Source organism: Dermacentor silvarum, chromosome 9, assembly GCF_013339745.2.
Source record: "Dermacentor silvarum isolate Dsil-2018 chromosome 9, BIME_Dsil_1.4, whole genome shotgun sequence".
Classification (NCBI taxonomy): domain Eukaryota; kingdom Metazoa; phylum Arthropoda; class Arachnida; order Ixodida; family Ixodidae; genus Dermacentor; species Dermacentor silvarum.
Window position 1 is genome coordinate 11,869,056 of NC_051162.1, and position 19,026 is coordinate 11,888,081.

At 47.7% G+C, this 19,026-nt stretch overlaps 1 protein-coding gene across 1 annotated transcript in view; it reads left to right on the plus strand.

Annotated features, from left to right (window-relative positions):
• Nucleotides 1-9,125: 9,125 nt before the first annotated feature.
• The window catches only part of LOC119465134 (uncharacterized), a 41,129-nt gene continuing 31,228 nt past the window's right edge, over nucleotides 9,126-19,026 (plus strand). The window contains exon 1 of the mRNA XM_037725933.2: nucleotides 9,126-9,273. Within this exon, the coding sequence (XP_037581861.1) occupies nucleotides 9,222-9,273 (52 nt within the window). The 5' untranslated portion in view covers nucleotides 9,126-9,221. The remainder of the gene's footprint in view (nucleotides 9,274-19,026) is intronic.

The window sequence follows — 19,026 nt, forward strand, 5'->3', positions numbered from 1 at the left end:
TATCTTTAAAAGAAAGAAGAGGGTTGTGATCTGGGTCAAGGTCCTCCCAAGTGATGCCTGGTGCCCGGTAAGTGAGTGCGCGGGCTGCCTCATGGGCGGCTTCGTTACCTGGCATGCTTTGGTGGCCGGGGACCCATATGATTGAGTGATGAGTTGGGTCGCATTCGCGAATACTGCGGCGAAAGATTTTGTCAGCGAGAGGAGCGATCCATCCGAATTGAAAGTTACGACAGGCTCCGCGGGAGTCTGTGAGGATGAATTTAGAGTCGGGATGGGAGGCTGCGAGGGCGATCGCCACCTCCTCCGCGTGTGTTGAGCTGGGTGCTTTGAACGAGATGCCGTCCACTTGTCTTTCCTCGTGTATGATTGCAGCCGTGTACCATCCCCCCCTGGTGTGGTTTGGGCCTGCAATATCGACGTAGAATACGTGTTTCTTAGAGCCATAGTGGCGGTGCAGGGCATCCGCCCGCGCCTGGCGCCGGCCATTGTGGTCCTCCTTGTTCATCTTAGTTGGAAGGGGTCGAACGTAGAGGGCGCGTCTCCACAGTTCGGGCACTCGAACCCTTTCCATCGTATGGTGGTCATGTTTAATACGTAACCGGTCCAAGAGGCGGCGACCGGACACGGTCTGGGCGAGACGCGTGTATTGGTTAACAAGATGCGCCTCGCGAAGTTCCCGATAGGTGTTCAACACCCCCAACGCGAGAAGACGCGCGTTGGAAGTGGAGATCGGGAGGTCGAGGGCTCTCTTGAGCATTTTGCGGAGTACAACCTCCAAGCAATCTTCGTCATGTTTCCGTAAGCGTAGGTATGGAGTCGAGTACAGTACTCTACTAGTCACGAAGGCATGTACTGCATCCTTACTTCGCAACCCTCCTCGCTTGTTGGAAACGCGGCGAACCATCCGGCCCACCTGGTCGCCGACCTTGCGGAGTTTGGCAAGAGTTGTGTCTGCCTTGCGATGTTGATTAATGAAGGGACCGAGTATTCGAATCTCCTCCACTTCTCGGATGGGGCCACTGGCGAGAGAAAGCTGAACTGAGATTTTGCATTTCGGGGAAGGTCGAATATGCACAAATTGAGACTTGGACGGGGAGCATTTGAGGCCGCAGTACGTAGCATAGTGGTCTACTATGCTCGCCGCTGCTTGCAGGCATTCCTCCATCACTCCTATGTTTCCCGTAGTGGCCCAGATGGAGATGTCATCGGCGTACAGCGCATGCTGAACACCATCGACACCCGCCAACTGTGCCGGGAGATGTGTCATGGCAATGTTAAAGAGAAGCGGGGACAACACAGCGCCTTGTGGTGTGCCCCGTGTTCCCATCTCAAACGGGCCGTACTCGGTCTCTTGTAGGCGTATAAAGGCCAAGCGGTCCGTTAAGAAATGTTTGATATAGTTGAACGTACGAGCGCCGCAGTTGGCCTCGCTAAGGTGCTTTAGTATGACGGCGTGCTTAACATTATCAAAAGCACCCTTGAGATCGAGTGCCAGGACTATCTTGTCGTTATGTGGGTGGTCGGTGGGTTCGAGGATCTCGTGATGAAGCTGTAAAAGGATGTCTTGTGCCGACTTTTGAGGTCGGAAACCGAACATGGTGTCGGCGAAGGTGTTCTTGCTCTCGAGATATTCCGAGAGGCGGTCACGGACCATCGTTTCCACGAGTTTCCCTACACATGAAGGGAGGGAAATGGGCTGGAGGTTGTCTATGTTTACCGATTTCCCCGCCTTCGGGATAAAGGTTGCCAATCATGTCTTCCAATCGGCTGGCAACGAAGTGTCCCCGGTCCAAATGGCGTTGATGTATTCGAGTAGGGTTCCGTATGCCCGATCTGAAAGGTTTGCCAATAGTTTGACTGTTACATTATCTCTCCCAGGCGCCGTCCCCCTGCGCATTTGTGCAAGAGCCGCGCGAAGGTCGTGAAGCTGGAAAGGCTTATCCATTTCCGGATTATCGCAGCCTGCATACGAATAATCCATCCCTCGCGGGTCTCGATCCTGATTGAGGTATTGTGAGCGCAAAGCGTTCGCTAGCTGCTCCGTGTTTCCTTGAAAGTTGTGTAGTGCGCGAGTGAGGTGTTTCTGGGTTTCCGATCGTGTTTGTGTAGGGTCTGTGAGACTCCTGAAGAGCCGCCAAGTGTTGCGGCTCGACATCTGTCTTGCTGCGCTGTTACATCTATCTACCCAGTTAGTGTCTGCGAGCTGGGCAGCGTACTCGGCTGCTTGCTGAGTAAGGTCAGAGATGCGAGCGCGGAGTTTACGATTGTGTTTCTGCCGCAGCCATCGTTTTGTTAGGCTGCGGCGAGCTTCCCAGAGGTGCATCAGGTGGTTATCTACGTCCGGTGCACGTTCCGTAAGCCGTATCGGCTTTTCGTGTGAACGGAGTGTTTGCACGAGTCCGTGTGCCCAAATGGAGTAGTCTTGTTCCAAGAGAGAAGTTACGGGGAGGGCCTGGCGGAAATCATTCCAGTCGGGAAGTTTGGCTTGTGCAAAGGCGCGATGTAAGGGTCGAGTGTAAATGACAGTGTTCAGTATATGCAGTGGTCGCTACCGAGGGTGTCCTCGGTGTTGATCCAGTCTGCGTGTCGGATGTGTTTCGTGAGGGTAAGGTCGGGGCAGGTGTCCCGAGTGACGGAATTCCCTACACGTGTTGGGTGGACCGGGTCGGTTAGAAGAGTGATGCCCAGCGTAGATATAAGTCCCGCCAACTTACGTCCACGCGGCTCTTCCTTGCCATAGCCCCACATGGGACAGGGGGCGTTAAAATCACCCACTATCATCAGGGGATCGCGCCCCGCGATCCTTAGCGCTGCGCTAAAGATGTTAGAAAAAGTGACGTTTTTTTAGTTTCGGGGGGCAGTATATATTAAGTATGTGTACGGGACTATCTGTTCGCCGCAGGGAAGGACAGAGACCATCACGTACGAATATTCCAGATTTAGGTCGAGATCTACCTCCTGCGCTGTGTAGCCTTTATTGAATAGGAGACAGGTGGACGGGTCTCGCTGAAAAGCGTTAAAGCCCGAGAGCTTAACCGCAGCTCCGGTTTCTTGCAGCGCAAGGAATGCGGCGGGGTGTTCGAGATTGTCAATGTACGCCCTTAAGTGGGCGCGTTTCGTCCTGTCTTTGAAACCCCGACAATTCCACTGTACAAGAGAGAGAGCTTGCTGTCTTTGCGGGGGGCGCCGCCCTCTAGGGGGTTAGTTGGGAGGGGGCGCAGCCATGTTGATTTGAAGGGAGATTGCCTTGGAGAGCCGGACCAGGTTCCATCACCTGCAGCGGGAGCGATTCCGGCTTCTCCGAGAGTTCGGCTAGATCGATGGGTCGGGTGAATTTTGATGGGCGGCTCGCGTCTTTGAGGCGTCCCGTTCGGCGTAGAAGCCGGGGGTTTGACTCTAGCCATGTCTTAATGTTGGTCGTCACGGCAGCCGTAACCGTGGCTGTGACTGCCTTGAGAAGGCTGTCTTGGATTTGGCCAAAATTTGATATCTGAGTCGTCAACTCGGCAAGGGCGTTTTCGAGGGCGGTGAAACGCAAGTCGGAGCTAGAGGGTGTCGGGTCCGCCGGCACCACTTGCATCGGTTCCGGAGCTACCTGTGCAGGGGGCGGGGAGGACCGAGCCGTTTCTAGCGCGTGAATTTTGGCGTTAAGTTGAGCATTTTGTGCCCGGAGAGTCTCGAGCTCGCGGCGGAGGTCCGCGACGTCAGAATTCAGGGGTGGATGAGGAGGAAGCTTTGGTGGGGGAGAAGGTAGAGGAGTGCGGGGAGGCGGAGGAGGCCCGTCTCGGCTGCCTACCTTTTGCTGAGACGTATTCTTTGGTGCGCCAGACGGAGGGCCCTGGAGAGCCGGGAATCCCCGTCTTGGAATGTAGGGACGTCTGGATCCCGTGACGCTTTCGGGTTAGTTGACCGAGGAGACTTGGGGGCACGTCCAGGCAAGGTGCTCGCTAGTGGCGCTGGTCCGGTTGTGCCTTTCGTCGTCTTGTTGCTAGGCGTGGGAGCTTTTGAAGTGGTGACAGGACCCGAGGGCACTGCAGTCCGAGGTTGGGTTCGTTGACCGGTCGGGTTGCCCGGTTGTTGCAACCGTCGGAATTTGGCTTTGCAGTCTTGCAAGCCCGTAAGATGACCGCCACCGCACACAATGCAGGAAGGAGTGCACTCGTGGGGCGCCATGTTGCTGTCTTCGAGGACTGCGACTGTTTCGCCGCAGTGTCCACAGCGATTGTCTTGAGGATTCGGGCATAAGTCCGGACGGTCACCGATGGTGCCGCATCGGAAACACGCGGGAATAGTCCGCTTATATTCGCGCACCACAGTCACCACACTATTATAGTGCACGTAACGCGGTACTCTGTGCCCCACGAAGGTGAGCAGGGCAATCGTCGACTTCCCCAGCTTGCGGATGAAGGCTATCTCTCCTCCGCGCCACTGGACTTTAGATTTCAAGGTGGTAGAAGTTTCCTGCTCATGGACCGTAATAATCCCCCTGCAGACTTCACCGTTGACTGGCGTGTCCGACCGCCGGGATGGGGCCTTTGGAAGCATTAAGTGTAAATTCACGAGCGAGCGCGTTCGCCGCGCTGACGTCTTGAGTGGTGGCAATGAAGATATTCTGGTCCCAGATGGGCCAGACACTAAGAATGTCCGCCGAAGATGGATTTACATAGGCAGAGAGCAAAGCACGAAGCTCACCGTTCTGCAGGGCCGTCTTGAGGGAGATCGTCACTCTGGGCTTGATGACGATCGTGAAATCTTCTTTGCGGAGTCGAGGCATAGCGGTGGGCCGCCATTTCTTCGACCCAGCTGCTTGCGAGAGCTGAGGGTTGGACCTTGGAGTATTCGGAGGCACAGAAACACCGGCACTTATGGAGAGTCCGTTGACCGCTGAGGCGTTCGGGCGTTGCTGGCGTTTACGAAGTGCCACCAACGAGAAAAGGCCTTCATCCACTATCTCCTCTTTCGGAGTGGAAGTTTCAAGCGAAGACGGGGTTTCTGCGACGATTTCTGACCATTTCATCGTCTCGGGATCGTACCCGCGCCAAGCAGAGGCCGCCATGGCGGCCGCGGAGAACGATGGAGACCGGCTCCGGGGTGTTAGGCCCAGCTGGGTGAAGTGGCGAAGACAAAAATGGGCCTAAAAGGCCCGAAAATTGGCCCACCTGGTCCAGAGTGGTATCTTCAGGCGCCGGGTGATGTTATCCGTCTAGTAGACGCAAAATTTCACGGGGTCCCTTGGAATTTTCGGTAAACCGGAGGGAAATTGCCGGAGCCGGTGTGAGGCGCGTCCGCTTGCTCCGCGCTCGCAGCATTTCCCCCGCCGCTAGAGGCATCCGCGCGACGGTAGCGTTTACTTTCCGCCGTGCGTTCGCTCTCCGTGATAGCGCGCGTCCCCCGCGCGCTTTCGCTCGCGCATACAGCGCACGGCGGTGATTTTATCGCCCTTGGGCTTTATACGGAACCTCATGGCGACGGCGACGACGACGGCGACGACGACAGCGGTAATCCGGTTGAAGTGTCCATATAATTGCTATCGCAATAATAAAAACGAGAAATCGCAAGAAAATGGCGCAAGAGAAACCCCCACGGCAATCATTGATATGGTGACGGCTTGCAATGTAGTCTTCGTAAAGCATGTTAATGGTGTCCGCACATCTGTTCTAATCGTAAATTTACCGAGTAATGCGGAGTATAATGATGTATTCGTAATATTTTTGCACAGAAAATAATTTTCACGAGGTTTCAACTAAGTGCAACAGCAAAAGGTTAACGTGATTTCAAAATACAAAATGAATTGCGTTGTAGTCTCGCTAGCACCATTAGACAAAATGGTTGAACTGGACTCTGGAGGCACTTCGTCTGAAGCCTTCCATTTAATTTACCTTTTTTTGCTCATGTATCAGGGACGGTTCATGACATTCCCCCTTAAGTAGCAGTGAGTGCACTAAGTAAGCGTATAGTTCAGAATGCCTATCTTGGTTAAGTTTTACGTGGTGTAACACGTAAATAACACGAAAACACACGAACCTTTGTCTCTGTCTCAGTCACACTCACTTCTGACCAAGTATGAACTAAACTAACTACTACAAATCAGGGTTTTAGTTGAATGTCTTCTCTGTTCCACTTTCCTGGTGAAGCATAGGCGCGCACAACAGGTGGCAAATCTGGCAGGTGTTCGATTGGGTGAGAGGTCATTAGCGTCGGTGGGAATCATGTGAACCAGTGGAGCAGGCAAAAGCAAAGGAAGATTTATCACCACAGACATTGAAGCTTTCACCTAGCTTCCATAGAAGTCATCTCTTTGTCCAGCGGGTCGTGCGACCTTTTATACAAGCAATAATGTCTGTCATTTTGCTTCTGTCATCGAGCTCACACGGCCGAGTTATTTGTGTTTGCGTCGTTTTAAAGTGATGCTTCCTTTGCCTGCTTTCCCGGGCTCACTCGGCTGTCTGGCTGTTTGGTCGGTAGCTATCACGACTGATATATTTGTAGATATATATAAAAACCTTATATGAAAGTGCGCCTGAAGTGACCTGTCTGCTTATATGCTGGCGAAGTGTTCGTGCCTCTCTTCTGCGTAAGAAAAAAAATACCTTCGTACGTAAAATCTGAACATATAATGTCGGCTCACAGGCACCTATAAGGAACACCGGTCTGTTAACGGAATGGTTAATTCTATTTTACAGATAATTTAATTTATTTTTGCTTTTTTTTCATGTAGCCTTAAAGTGTGTGCCACTGGGTGTGTGTCTGTTCTTGTCCAATTCTCCAAAATGGGCATGTTCCATTACGATTCCTAGATACAATTTGAACATATAATGCCAGCTTACAGATATCTATAAAATCGCACTGATTTGCTAATGTAATGGTGATTTACATTTGACAGCTTATTTGCTTTACTTCCTTCAATGCAGCCATACAGGGCGTGCCACTGGGGGAGTTCGCGTACTTGGCCGGTCTTCCAGAATCGGTATGTCCTACAGTGACACAAGGGGTACAGAATCCTTAAATTGGGCTTCTTACTTGTCTTACTTCCCTGCGCGTATTCCTGTTGTAATAATTCTTCCCGCCTACATCGCCTTAGTCCATGTGAGATGGCTGCGCACATACGTCTCACAATTTACATGCAGCTGAGTGGAATTTGCATTTCGGCATAGCTTATGAAACGATGCAGTCCATAAGCATAAAAATTACATGACAATAAAGTTGTTACCTTTCTGGTGGATAAATAAAACCATTTCATGAAATCAGACGTTGCATAGGATGTAAGCAAACAAGTTTGTACACTTTTAAATTGTTCTTATGAAAAGAAAACTGAAAAGTATGACAATTTTTATAACATATTTTTTCTGATCTTTTCTGTTTTCTATTAGCTTGCTTTTAGGTGGTTTCCCCCAAATAATCTCGTTATTGCATTTGCATATTTTGACCCACCGTGGTTGCTTAGGGGCTATGGTGTTGGGCTGCTAAGTACAAGGTCGCGGGATCAAATCCCGGCCACGGTGGCCGCATTTCGCTTTGGGTGAAATGAGAAAACACCCGTCTACTTAGATTTAGGTGCACGTTAAAAAATCCCAGGTGGTCTACATTATTTCAAAGTCCCCCCCTACGGCGTGCCTCATTATCAGAATGTGGTTCGGGCACGTAAAACATCATAATTGTTTTTTCCATATTGTGACAGAAAAAATAATATATAGTTTATTCCATTAAGGAAGTAACTTATCATCTCCCCTTTACTGCAGCTTCCATGCAGTGCGAAAGAGTCATATGGTGGGGTGTGGTTGTAACAGAACAAATCATACATGTACAGATAAGCGCGCTACGTAGAACATGAGATGGGACCATTGACAAGACATTTGGCGCCAAAACACCCGGCTTACGCGACACCATCCAAATTTCCACTCTACAAGTTCACATAGCCATGACTGCATGACTGACTGACTGACTGACTTACCCATTTGGTTGTGCGTTCGACCCCCACCGGCAAGTTGTTTTTTTGTCCACTTTTATTTCCCTTGAATTGGTCATTTGTACACTTGAAATAAAAATACAAAGCTCGTCCCCTGTGCTTTCCTTGTCTTCATTATCTGTTGGCTTTATAAGGTCCTGATTGCAATTCTGACTTAACCAGAAAGTTAAACCAATCGGCTCGCGCATAAGGTATTTGTTTGCCCATATATTTGCGTGGCTGGTGAAGCTGCACAGAAATTTGAATTGAGGACAGTAAAGCTGGCGAACAAATCTGAATTCGCGCACGCTGTTGCTGAGAAATTTTTCACTTTACCGTATGAGAACCAATTCTCATAAAATCAAGGAATTTTGTATTTGATCATAAACAGAAAAAGGTCATTTTTAAAATAAAATTTGTCCATTTCTTCCAGTTAAGAAATTTTGTGTAGTAAAAAGAAATTTCCCTTCTGCTTTGTTCTTTACACTTATTTTTAAGTGCACGCATAGAAGTTTCTTGTGAAGCATTTAATGTAGAGAGCTAGCTTCAGAGCTAATATAGAGAGCTCGCTTTAGCTAAGATTGATTTCAGATAGATTCCAACGTGTACGTTGTATGTGCGTATTTTTTTTAGTTATCTCTCGAGGAGCATACTGTTAGCACTTATATTTGGACTATCCTGTTTTTCGTACACAGAACCAAAGCATCTGAAAGGGGCCTTCAGAAAAAAAATTTCTAAAGCAGGATTTCTGATAGAGAGAAGCCGGTCCATCGAATTATAAAATGGAATGCTATGCAAACAAAAAGGAGAAAAAGCGAATAAGCGATGAGACAGAAATTACGGGGACGTCAACCGGAAGATGAGCAGCTAATTTGCTACACCCTACACGAGGGTAAATGTAAGGAAGTGAAAAGGCGGAAAAGATAAAGCAGAGACCACAAGTTAAAAAAATATATATAGTGAGAATTACGAAAACAGAATTCATTCTATTAGAAGCTCTGCGTGCTTCAGAAGCAGCAAGAGCGGCGGCCCGTTTCTCTCGTGTACGTGTTATCGGCGGCTCTTATCTTGGAAAAACAGCGCACGTGCTTCCAAGGTCCCAGAACCGGGCGCTGCCGACTTTCCCGCTCACCGCTGGCAGCACTTGACTGCACGGAATTCCGCGTGCATCGTGCGTTCGCTGCTTTCTAATTCAGTTGGTTGGCATTCCTCAACACAACGTCAAATGGAGTGGTGATCACGCAGTGCGCGCAGGAATAGGGCACCACACCGCAATATGCCTACGGATACCAAAAATGTCGAGAGAGCAAAGTTTCAGCAGTCATCAGGTAAGTGCCGCTATATTTCTCATTGCATATTTTGGTGCTCGGCGGAGGGGGGGGGGGGGGGGGGGGGGGGCTATGAAATATAAGGTGCAGTCTAACTGAAGGACAGCCAAGCCGCTCCTTTCTGGCTCAAACGAAAGGCGATATGGCAAATATTTTTGCTTTATTCACAACGCTAAGATGAGTTTCGGAGAGCGGATTTGTGAACCATTTATTAGTTACTGAACACGTAAGTGAACCAAGGCAGTTTATTATCTCTTCCGTAAGATCTTCCTCTCGAGTGTATGGTAAGACAACTGTTAACTCGACGCCTAATTTTGAAAGGTCACGCGTTGAGGAACGGCGGTTAGAATGAGCAATTACACGTGGATACTACGAAGAGTGAATACAATGTTCTCAAGCAAGACTTTGATCTGGGCAGGTTGGTTCGTAGTGAACTAAAGAGAACGCAGCGCTATAAAGACAGGGACAATGAAGACAAAAACAGCGCTTGTCCAGTGTACTTAGGGACCTTCGCATTGCGCACCGAATGCTCGGTTCTTCAATAATTCTCAATTTTGAACCCAAAACAAAATTCATAAAAATCGGGGAAGACCCGATTTCTCCCCTAGCTTTGCCTTTTTGTAAAACCTAATACACGGAGGTGTTACAAAACTAATAGGGGTGGTCAAGATGTATCATATTATTATTATTATTATTATTATTATTATTATATTATTATTATTATTATTATTATTGTTGTTGTTGTTCTTCTTCTTCTTATTAATATTATTATTATTATTATTGGAACACGCTTGCATATCCTCATATTCTCATTGTAATCACTACATAGAGAACAAATGCTGCCTGTTGTTAGACTTTCTGTCCTTCTGTTCTCTTCAGCAGCACAACTTGATCGCCAATTCCTGTGGCAACGTTTTAGACATTTGCCTCTCGAATGCTCAAGCTATAGATGTCTCCCGTTCTGACATTTCCCTTGTCCGTCCCGATAAGTTTCAGCCCCCACTTAAGACAACTGCCTCTGTGTCAGCCTTGAGGCAGAGCTTCTCCACTGGCATTAATGAATCTTCTCGCTTTGCTTACAAGCGGGGTGATTATGTTGCCTTGTATGATTATGTTGGCTCTACATCAAGGCCGGAGCGAACTGGAGGTGGCCAATGACTACTGTAAACTTGTGGTGGCTACCTCTAATACCGAAATTGAAGCTCTTACCACCATAACGCCCCCGTCACCTGATGAGCGTCTCGAGGTGCCTTTTACGATGCAAGAACTTGACGCTGCAATTTCAGTCTCCCGACGCTCATCGGCTCCAGGTCCAGACGGAATCACGTACGCTGCACTCCGTCATCTTGGCACAGAAGCACGACAAATCCTGTTGTCCTATTATAACATCTCGTGGGAATCAGGAAATGTTCCTGCCAATTGGAAATGCAGCTGCATCATTGCACTGCTCAAACCAGGGAAGTGCCCTAATGAACTTTCATCCTACAGGCCGATCGCCTTAGCCAGCTGCGTCGGCAAAGTAATGGAAAGGATGGTACTGTCTAGATTAGAGTGGTTCTTAGAAAGCAATAACTGCTTTCCCCAATTTATGCATGGATTCAGAAGAGGCCGATCTGCCATTGACGGTGTGGTCAACTTGATCTCCGATGTTGAACAAGAAAGAAGTCGACGCAGATTAGTCGGGGCAGTATTCCTTGACATTAAGGGCGCCTATGACAATGTTCTGCATTACGCGATCCTTGATGCGCTTGACGATTTAAGCATTGGTGGCCGACTATATAATTGGATCGTTAGTTATCTCAATGACCGTACCGTATATATGTCGACAAGCGATGGAGACACCGGTCACTATAATATTCACCGCGGTGTTCCCCAAGGAGGAGTTTTCAGTCTGACTCTCTTCAATGTGACATTGATTGGACTTGCGTCTGAGCTTCCCAACACAGTAAAGATTAGCGCGTATGCCGACGACATATGCATATGGGCATCTGGAGCTACGCGTCCGCAACTGCGTGCGCGTTTGCAACGTGCAGTGACTATTACAGCCACGTACTTACGACGTCAAGGCCTCACACTTTCAACTGAAAAATGTGCAGTGCTTGCCTTCACGCGCAAACAAATGACTAAATATCCGATAGTCGTTAAAGGAACATCGATACCTTACGTAACACACCACAAGTTCCTTGGTGTAACCATCGACCGTGAACTATCCTGGTCAAGGCACGCCACTGCACTGAAGTCAAAACGGAAGAGTTTTGTCCTTGTGCTTCGGGTTGTGGCAGGAGCAAGATGGGGCCCGTCGGAATCATCTCTTCTTCAATTGTACCAAGCCCTGTTCGTAGGCTATATAAGATACAGCATGCCGGTGCTCTCGAACATGAGACCCAGCTGTGTGCGGACGTTAGAGAGCATACAAGCTCAAGGTTTGCGCACGTGCTTGGGCCTACCACGCTGCACCTCAACGAATGGAACCATTGCGGAAGCTCGGGCTTGTCCCATAAACGTATATATGCTCTGCGAACCTCTTCGAGTGCACCTACGCTTGTTGACCCGACATAGGCAACATCCCCTATCAGCACTCCCTGCCACACACCCAAACTGCAGTTTTTCAAGAACTATATTGCGTCATGAGAACACTCTGCCGTTTAGATTCTCTTCCCCATGCGTTCCTAGTGCACCTCCGTGGGTCCTACCTACACCGCTTGTTAAACTTCAAATCCCTGGGATTACGAGGAAGTCCTGTGTTCCATCCATTGGCCTTAAGCAACGTACCCTATCGCACATTTTTACAGCATACAGTGTTACTTCTCACGTGTATACCGATGGCTCTGTTACCCCATGTGCCTCCGCCGCAGCCTTTGTCATCCCGCAAATGTCCATCGCTCGACGGTTTAAATTAGACCACAAGTCCACTTCAACTGCTGCAGAACTTGTTGCTATCCGCGAGGCAATACGATTCCTTGCAAGAGCAGCCTCCTCGCATATGGACTTTATTTGCGACGCCAAACCCGCTCTTCAAGCCATTGAGTGCGTTATGAGACAAGGCCCTTATTATATTTTAGCTCTAGAAATCGCAGAGCTTCTCGACATTGCGACCAAATGCGGCCACCACGTCATCTTTCAGTGGATACCTGCACACTGTGGCGTGATAGGAAATGAACAAGCAGACGCTGAAGCTAAAATAGCTGTAAATAATGCGCCAGAAGTAAGCATCGCGTTCTCACGAACAGACACGAATGTCCTGCTTCGGTGCGTTATGCGGAACTCTACACTTGAGTACTGGACCAATCCTGATCGACGACACAAGATACTGCACAAATGGGACCCAGAAATGAAGTTCCGCATGCCTCATAAACTGAAGAGGAGCATAACAAGTCTGCTACACCGGATTCGTCTTGGTGTTGCACTCACGAGGCGTTATACACATATCATCGGCTGCAATGACACTGGTCCCAACTGCGATCACTGCCCAGTGCCAGAAACACTTGAGCACATATTTTGCTCATGCCCAGCGTACGCGCGAGAACGGCAGAGCCTCATTTCAACTATTCAGCGAGTGACTAAAATACCAATGTCTGACGAGATTGTCTTAGGTCCTTGGCCTAATGAGTGGAGAGAAGAATTCCGCCTTTTTCGAACTATCTACGAACGCCTCTATAAGCAGGATCATGACTCATATGTCGCATTCTTGGAGAAGAGCGCCTCCGACCGGCCGTTGGAATTTTGGAAGTATATTCGCAAGCGTACTAGTAATGCGGAGAGTGTTTTCGCCTGCTCGACTCTAGTGGAGTAGAAGCTCAAGCAGTCGCGGATTGTTTTGCTGCCCATTTCTCCTCCTTATATAAACCTTCAGGTTTCAACGCTGGTGTCAGTCAGCAGCACACAACGGCTCCTACATCTAGTCCTGTTTTGTTTGATGCAGAGCTGATCATCCAATGCCTTAAGCGCTTGAAGCTTTCCCTTTCTTGCGGTCCTGATGGCATCCCTTCCGCAATCTTAAAAGCGTACGGCGGTATATTTGCCCCAGTATTAACATCGATATTTAATTGCTCCCTGAATACTTCAACTTTCCCTCGCATGTGGAAAACTGCTCGTGTTTTTCCTGTATTTAAGTCTGGCTGTAAAACCGATGTCTCAAATTATCACCCGATTTCTCTTCTCTGTACCACGTCTAAGGTTTTTGAGCGTGCTCTTCACAACGTATTGTCTTGTACTGTGAAGAACACATTGATTCCGAATCAACTTGGATTCCTCACCGGCCACTCCACTATCACAAATCTCGCAAGCTTCATGACAGATATCTCCGCGCCGGTACTTCAAAGGAGGCAAGTAGACGCCATATATTGCGACCTCAGTAAAGCTTTTGATGTGGTAAGCCACTCACTGTTTCTCATCAAGCTTCCGCACTTTGGTGTTGACTCGTCAATTGTAAATCTCTTGCGGAGTTATCTTATTGGTAGATCATGTTTTGTTAACGTCAACGGCCAAACATCTTCTTCGTACATGGTAACCAGCGGCGTTCCTCAAGGATCAGTGTTAGGACCACTCCTTTTCTAATTTTTATTAAAGACATTCTTTCCGCCATTCGACATTCTTCATTCCTTTTATATACCGATGACATAAAGATTTTTAAGGCAATTCACACTGTTGATGACTGCCGCATCCGGCAGTCTGACCTGATTCCTTTTTCTAAATGGTGCACAGGTAATAACCTCACCTTGAATGTTGCTAAGACCAAAGTCGTGACTTTCACCCGCAATACAGCAAGCATTTCGTTTTCTTATTCAGTAGATTCTGTACCATTGTGTAAGGTCCGCGAGATCAATGCTCTCGGTGTACTTTTTGATACAATTTTACGCTTTTCAGCTCACAGTTAACGTGTTACAATGCGGCGCATGCGCACTCTTGGCTCTGTTTGCAGACTGTTGAGAGAATTCAATTATCTTACACCGTTCCGCAAGGTATACACAACAATACGTCTTCCTCAACTTGAATACGCGTCGGTCGTCTGGAACGGCATTTCTAGATCCAACAGTGACATTATAGATCGGGTCCAGAAAAAGTTACTAAGCATATATCATCACCGCTTTGCTAACACAGGACTCTGGGCCCTGCTCTAGCAGTGTTGGATTATTGCCATTGCCCTTACTTCGCTGCCGACGTATTCGCGCTGACTAGCTTTTCCTTTTCAAACTCCTTCACGGTATCCTCATGTGCCCCGAACTCGATTTTCAGTTGTATGAAGTTTCGTATTCCGCGCAGGATCACCAGATAACACAGACCTTTCCATGTTGCTGCCTGTCACAACCAACACTCAACCGTCCACAGAATACAGAGTCTTTATAACGCTCACTTTCATGACCTTGATATTTTTCACAACTCCCTGTCTTTGTTCTGCTCTGAGCTTTCCGCTGTTGTGTCTTAGTTTCACATATTCTTCAACTTCCCTTCTCCTCCTTTTTATTATGTATGCATTTTGCGCCTTCGGTTACATGTATGTACACTTTTCTTTTCAAGGTTATTTTTTATTAATTTTTTTCCTGATATTCCCCTGCTGTATTTTTTTCTATGTATACGTGTGCCAGTACCTAGACCTCACGGTTGTTCCTGGGCACGATAAATAAATTATTCATTGATTGATAAATGATTGATTGATTCATTATTATTAACAAATGGATATGGTATCCTAGTTCTCGGTAAACACTCAAGCAGAAACTTGCATATATGGTATAAAGGTATAGATTATAGGGTGTTCTTTCTTAGCTTCACTAATATTTTTAAAACAACCTGTGGCAGATAGCACAATTCTAATCCTTGAGCTGAATTACTCGGAGACGTCCATTACTTCTATGAGAAATCAAAATGATTAGTTGAATAATTACTTAAATTCACTAATTAACGTATAACTTTAAGTTATACGTTAATTATGTTAAGGCACATATTTAAATTTATGAAATTGTCTCTAGTGACTATGCAAGGCGTTTTGATTTGGAAGAAATTCTGAGCATGGCACTATTTTGGAGATACGTGTCGTCAAACTTGCGGCCAGAATAATGCACTGTTGTTTCGTCTTCTTTCTGAGGTTTTACGTGCCAAAACCAGTTCTGATAATGAGGCACGCCGTCGTGGAGGGCTCCGAACAAATTTTGACCAACTGACGTTTTTTTAACCTGCACTACAACGCATACATACGGACGTTTTTGCATTTCGCCTCCATCGAAATGCGGCCGCCGCGGCCGGGATTCGATCCCGCGACCTCGGGCTCAGCAGCGCAGCGCCTTAGCTGACTGAGCCACCGCGGGGGGTGCACTGTTGTCTCACTTACTTTTTTAAGCAAACAAGCAAACGCACTGAAGGATAAAAGTAACTTCAACGTCATGCATTTCGTTCGACACTTTGAAACATATCTCTAAAGTGGTATGCTCCTCAGAAGTTGTTCCAAGGCCTTGCGAACAAACCGGCTACAACTTGTAAATTGAAATATGTGCCGTAAAGTAAATAATTAGAAAGGCAAATAGTGTAAATATGTTAATTATTCAAATAAACATTTTTATTTCTCGTTGAAGTAATGGCTGCTTCATCGAGAATGGTCAAGGAATAGTTGAAAGCATGCCGGCATTCAATTGTGCGTTCTGTCATAGGCAATATTTAAAAATTTAGGGCAGTAAAAAAAGCACCTGTTATATTCTCACCACCACGATTGAACAGATTAATTAAAAGGTTTGTCAAAACAACAGTGGGATTGCCGGTTAACACACCGGATGATAAATTAATGAAGCTAGGGCTCCACAGCACAATAGCCGAGATAATTGAAGCTCAGCAAATTGCAGAGAGATGCTTTCTGAGAGAGAGCAAATTGCAGAAAGAGCCTTTCTGAACCAAGGTCAGGTAGAGCTAATCCATAAGAAGCGAGAAATGAAAGAATTGAAGAATTATAGACCCATTAGCTTGCTTTCAGCATTATGTAAAAGACTCATCAAGATAATTACCAATGGAATCAGGGCAACACTTCAGCCAACCAAGAGAACAAGCTGGCTTCAGGAAGGGATATTCTACGATGGATCACATTCATGTCATGAATCAGGTAATCGAGAAATCTGCGGAGTACAATAAACCTCTCTATATGGCTTTCATAGATTATGAAAGGTCATTTGATTCAGTAGAGATACCAGCAGTCATAGAGTCATTGTACAATGAAGGAGTACAGGTGGCATACGTGAATATCTTGGCAAATATCTACAAAGATTCCACAGCTACCTTGGTTCTCCACAAGAAAAGTAGAAAATGACCTATCAAGAAAGGGGTCAGGCAAGGAGACACAATCTCTCTCACGCTATTCACTGCATGCTTAGAAGAAGTATTCAAGCTGTTAGACTAAGAAGGCTTAGGAGTGAGGATCAACGGATGAATATCTCAGCAACCTTCGGTTTGCTGATGACATTGTCTCATTCAGCAAGATTGGGGATGACTTACAACAAATATTGAGGACCCTAAGAAAGTGGAAGAGTGGGGCTGAACATTAATATGGAGAAGACAAAGATAATGTTCAACTGCCTGGCAAGAGAACAAGAATTCAGGATCGCCAGTCAGCCTCTAGAGTCTATAAAGCAGTACATTTATGTAGGTGAATTATTCACATGAGACCTTGATCATAAGAAGGAAATTTACAGAAGAATAAAAATGACATTGCCAAATTCTGACTAGACGCTTACCACTGATGTTGAAATGAAAAGTGTACAATCATTGCATTCTACCGGTGCTAACATATGGGGCAGAAACTTGATGGTCAACAAAGAAGCTCAAGAACAAATAAAGGACCGCACAAAGAGCGATGGAATGGAACATGTTAGGCCTAACTTTGAAAGACAGGAACAGAGCGGTGTGGATCAGAGAGCAAACGAGGATAGCCGATATTCTAACTGACATCAAAAGAAAAAAGTTGTCGCAGTTTCACCTGAAAGGCGAAGCATCAATTGCGATAGCAAATTTGTAGAGAGCTATGCGGAGTAATGATAGTAGCTTTATCAGCTGTATAAACTTGGACATGCAGCAGCACCGGCCACACGCACAACTGTTGTCGACGCCGTCGGCGTTTTGCCCGCGTTCGCACAAAATGCGTGCGGCGTTGGTGACTGTTGCCGGAGCCTCTCATATAAATAGGCACTTGGTGCCGCAGCTAAACGTCCCCTCCCTTCCCTCCCCCCCCCCCCCCCCACGGCCTTTCGTGCGTCAGAAGAAGGCGCGTTTGCTCTACATATATGGTGATTGTAAAGGAGGAAAGAGACGCCTACTTCTGCAGCCCTCAAGGGAGGACGGCGCAGAACGCGCGTTTGTTCTCCGCCGTGCGTTCACTCCCCGTGAAAGCGCGCGTCCCTCGCGCCCTTTCACTCGCACATACAGCGTTCGGCAGCGCGCGGCGACGATTTCATCTCCATTGACGTCATACGGAACCTCACGGCGACGACGACGGCGACGCCGACGGCAGAAATCTGCTTTGGAGTGTCCATACAATTGCTATCGCAATAAAAAAATGGAGCTGGGCAGACCATGTAATGCGTAGGGTAGATAACAGATGAACCATTAGTTACAGAATGGGTGCCAAGAGAAGGGAAGCGCAGTCGAGGACGGCAGAAAACTAGGTTGGGTGATGAAATGAAGAAATTTGCAGGTGGAAATTGGAATCAACTACCGCAAGACAGGGCCAATTGTAGATCGCAGGGAGAGGCCTTCGTCCTGTAGTAGACATAAAAAAAATGTCACAGTTTCGCCCTAAGGGCGAGGCAATGAATGCGATAGCAACACAGCAATGTCATACGAAGTAAGGTGAGCGGCTTTGGTAGCAATATGAATTGTAGTAAACATGAGCTGATTAAGTAAGCAGGTGTGCTGCGGCGTAAGTAGACCGACTTGAAGAGAGACTCGATGACCACGAGGAGGCGCGTGTGAAACGGTGGTGTTGATGAGAAGCGCTTCCCGTGGGCAGCGCGTGCGAAGGGACACACCTGTAGCGCTGCACTGCCGACCCGGGCAGCATTGCATGTGTAGCGTGCGTTGGAAAATGTGGCCCGACTATTACTAACTGATTGAACAAGCGTGGTGTGAGCGCGCACAAACAAACATGAATAGATCACACTGAATGACTGCAGACAACGACTGTCAAAACGCTGGCAGCAAGCAGCGGGCGAAGGTACGTGCGGTCTATCGCTTCAACGGAAACTGAGCGGCGAATGCACGGCGCATAAAGGTCAGAGCCGTGTGGAGATAAGAGACGGTGCGGACGAGCGACGAGCACGGTTGTTAGCAGCGTAGAAGTGCGCCCCCCCCCCCCCCCCGCGCTCCCTCGGGCGCTGGCTTCCCGCTTCCTTGCTTGCGCGTGGGTGATTGAGTGCGTTCGCTCTCCGTGATAGCGCGCGCCCCCGCACGCTTCCGCTCGGGCATACGGCGAGCGGCGAAGATTTTATCTATAGGGAACCTCACGGAGACGGCGACGACGACGGCGACGGCAGAAATTCGGTAGAAGTGTCCATATAATTGCTATCGCAATAATATGCTGCTGCAGCTGCTAATGATGATGATGATGATGAAACTGGACGACAACAGATGACAAAAAGCTCGTCAGGTCCTCTAGGATGGACACAGAAATGCACCCCATGCATTTGATATATCCATCTCAACAAACGCTTGTAATATAAGGGAAGGTATAACACTTTATGTGAATCATGCCATCGTGCACTATTTTTGTAGTGTCTTTCT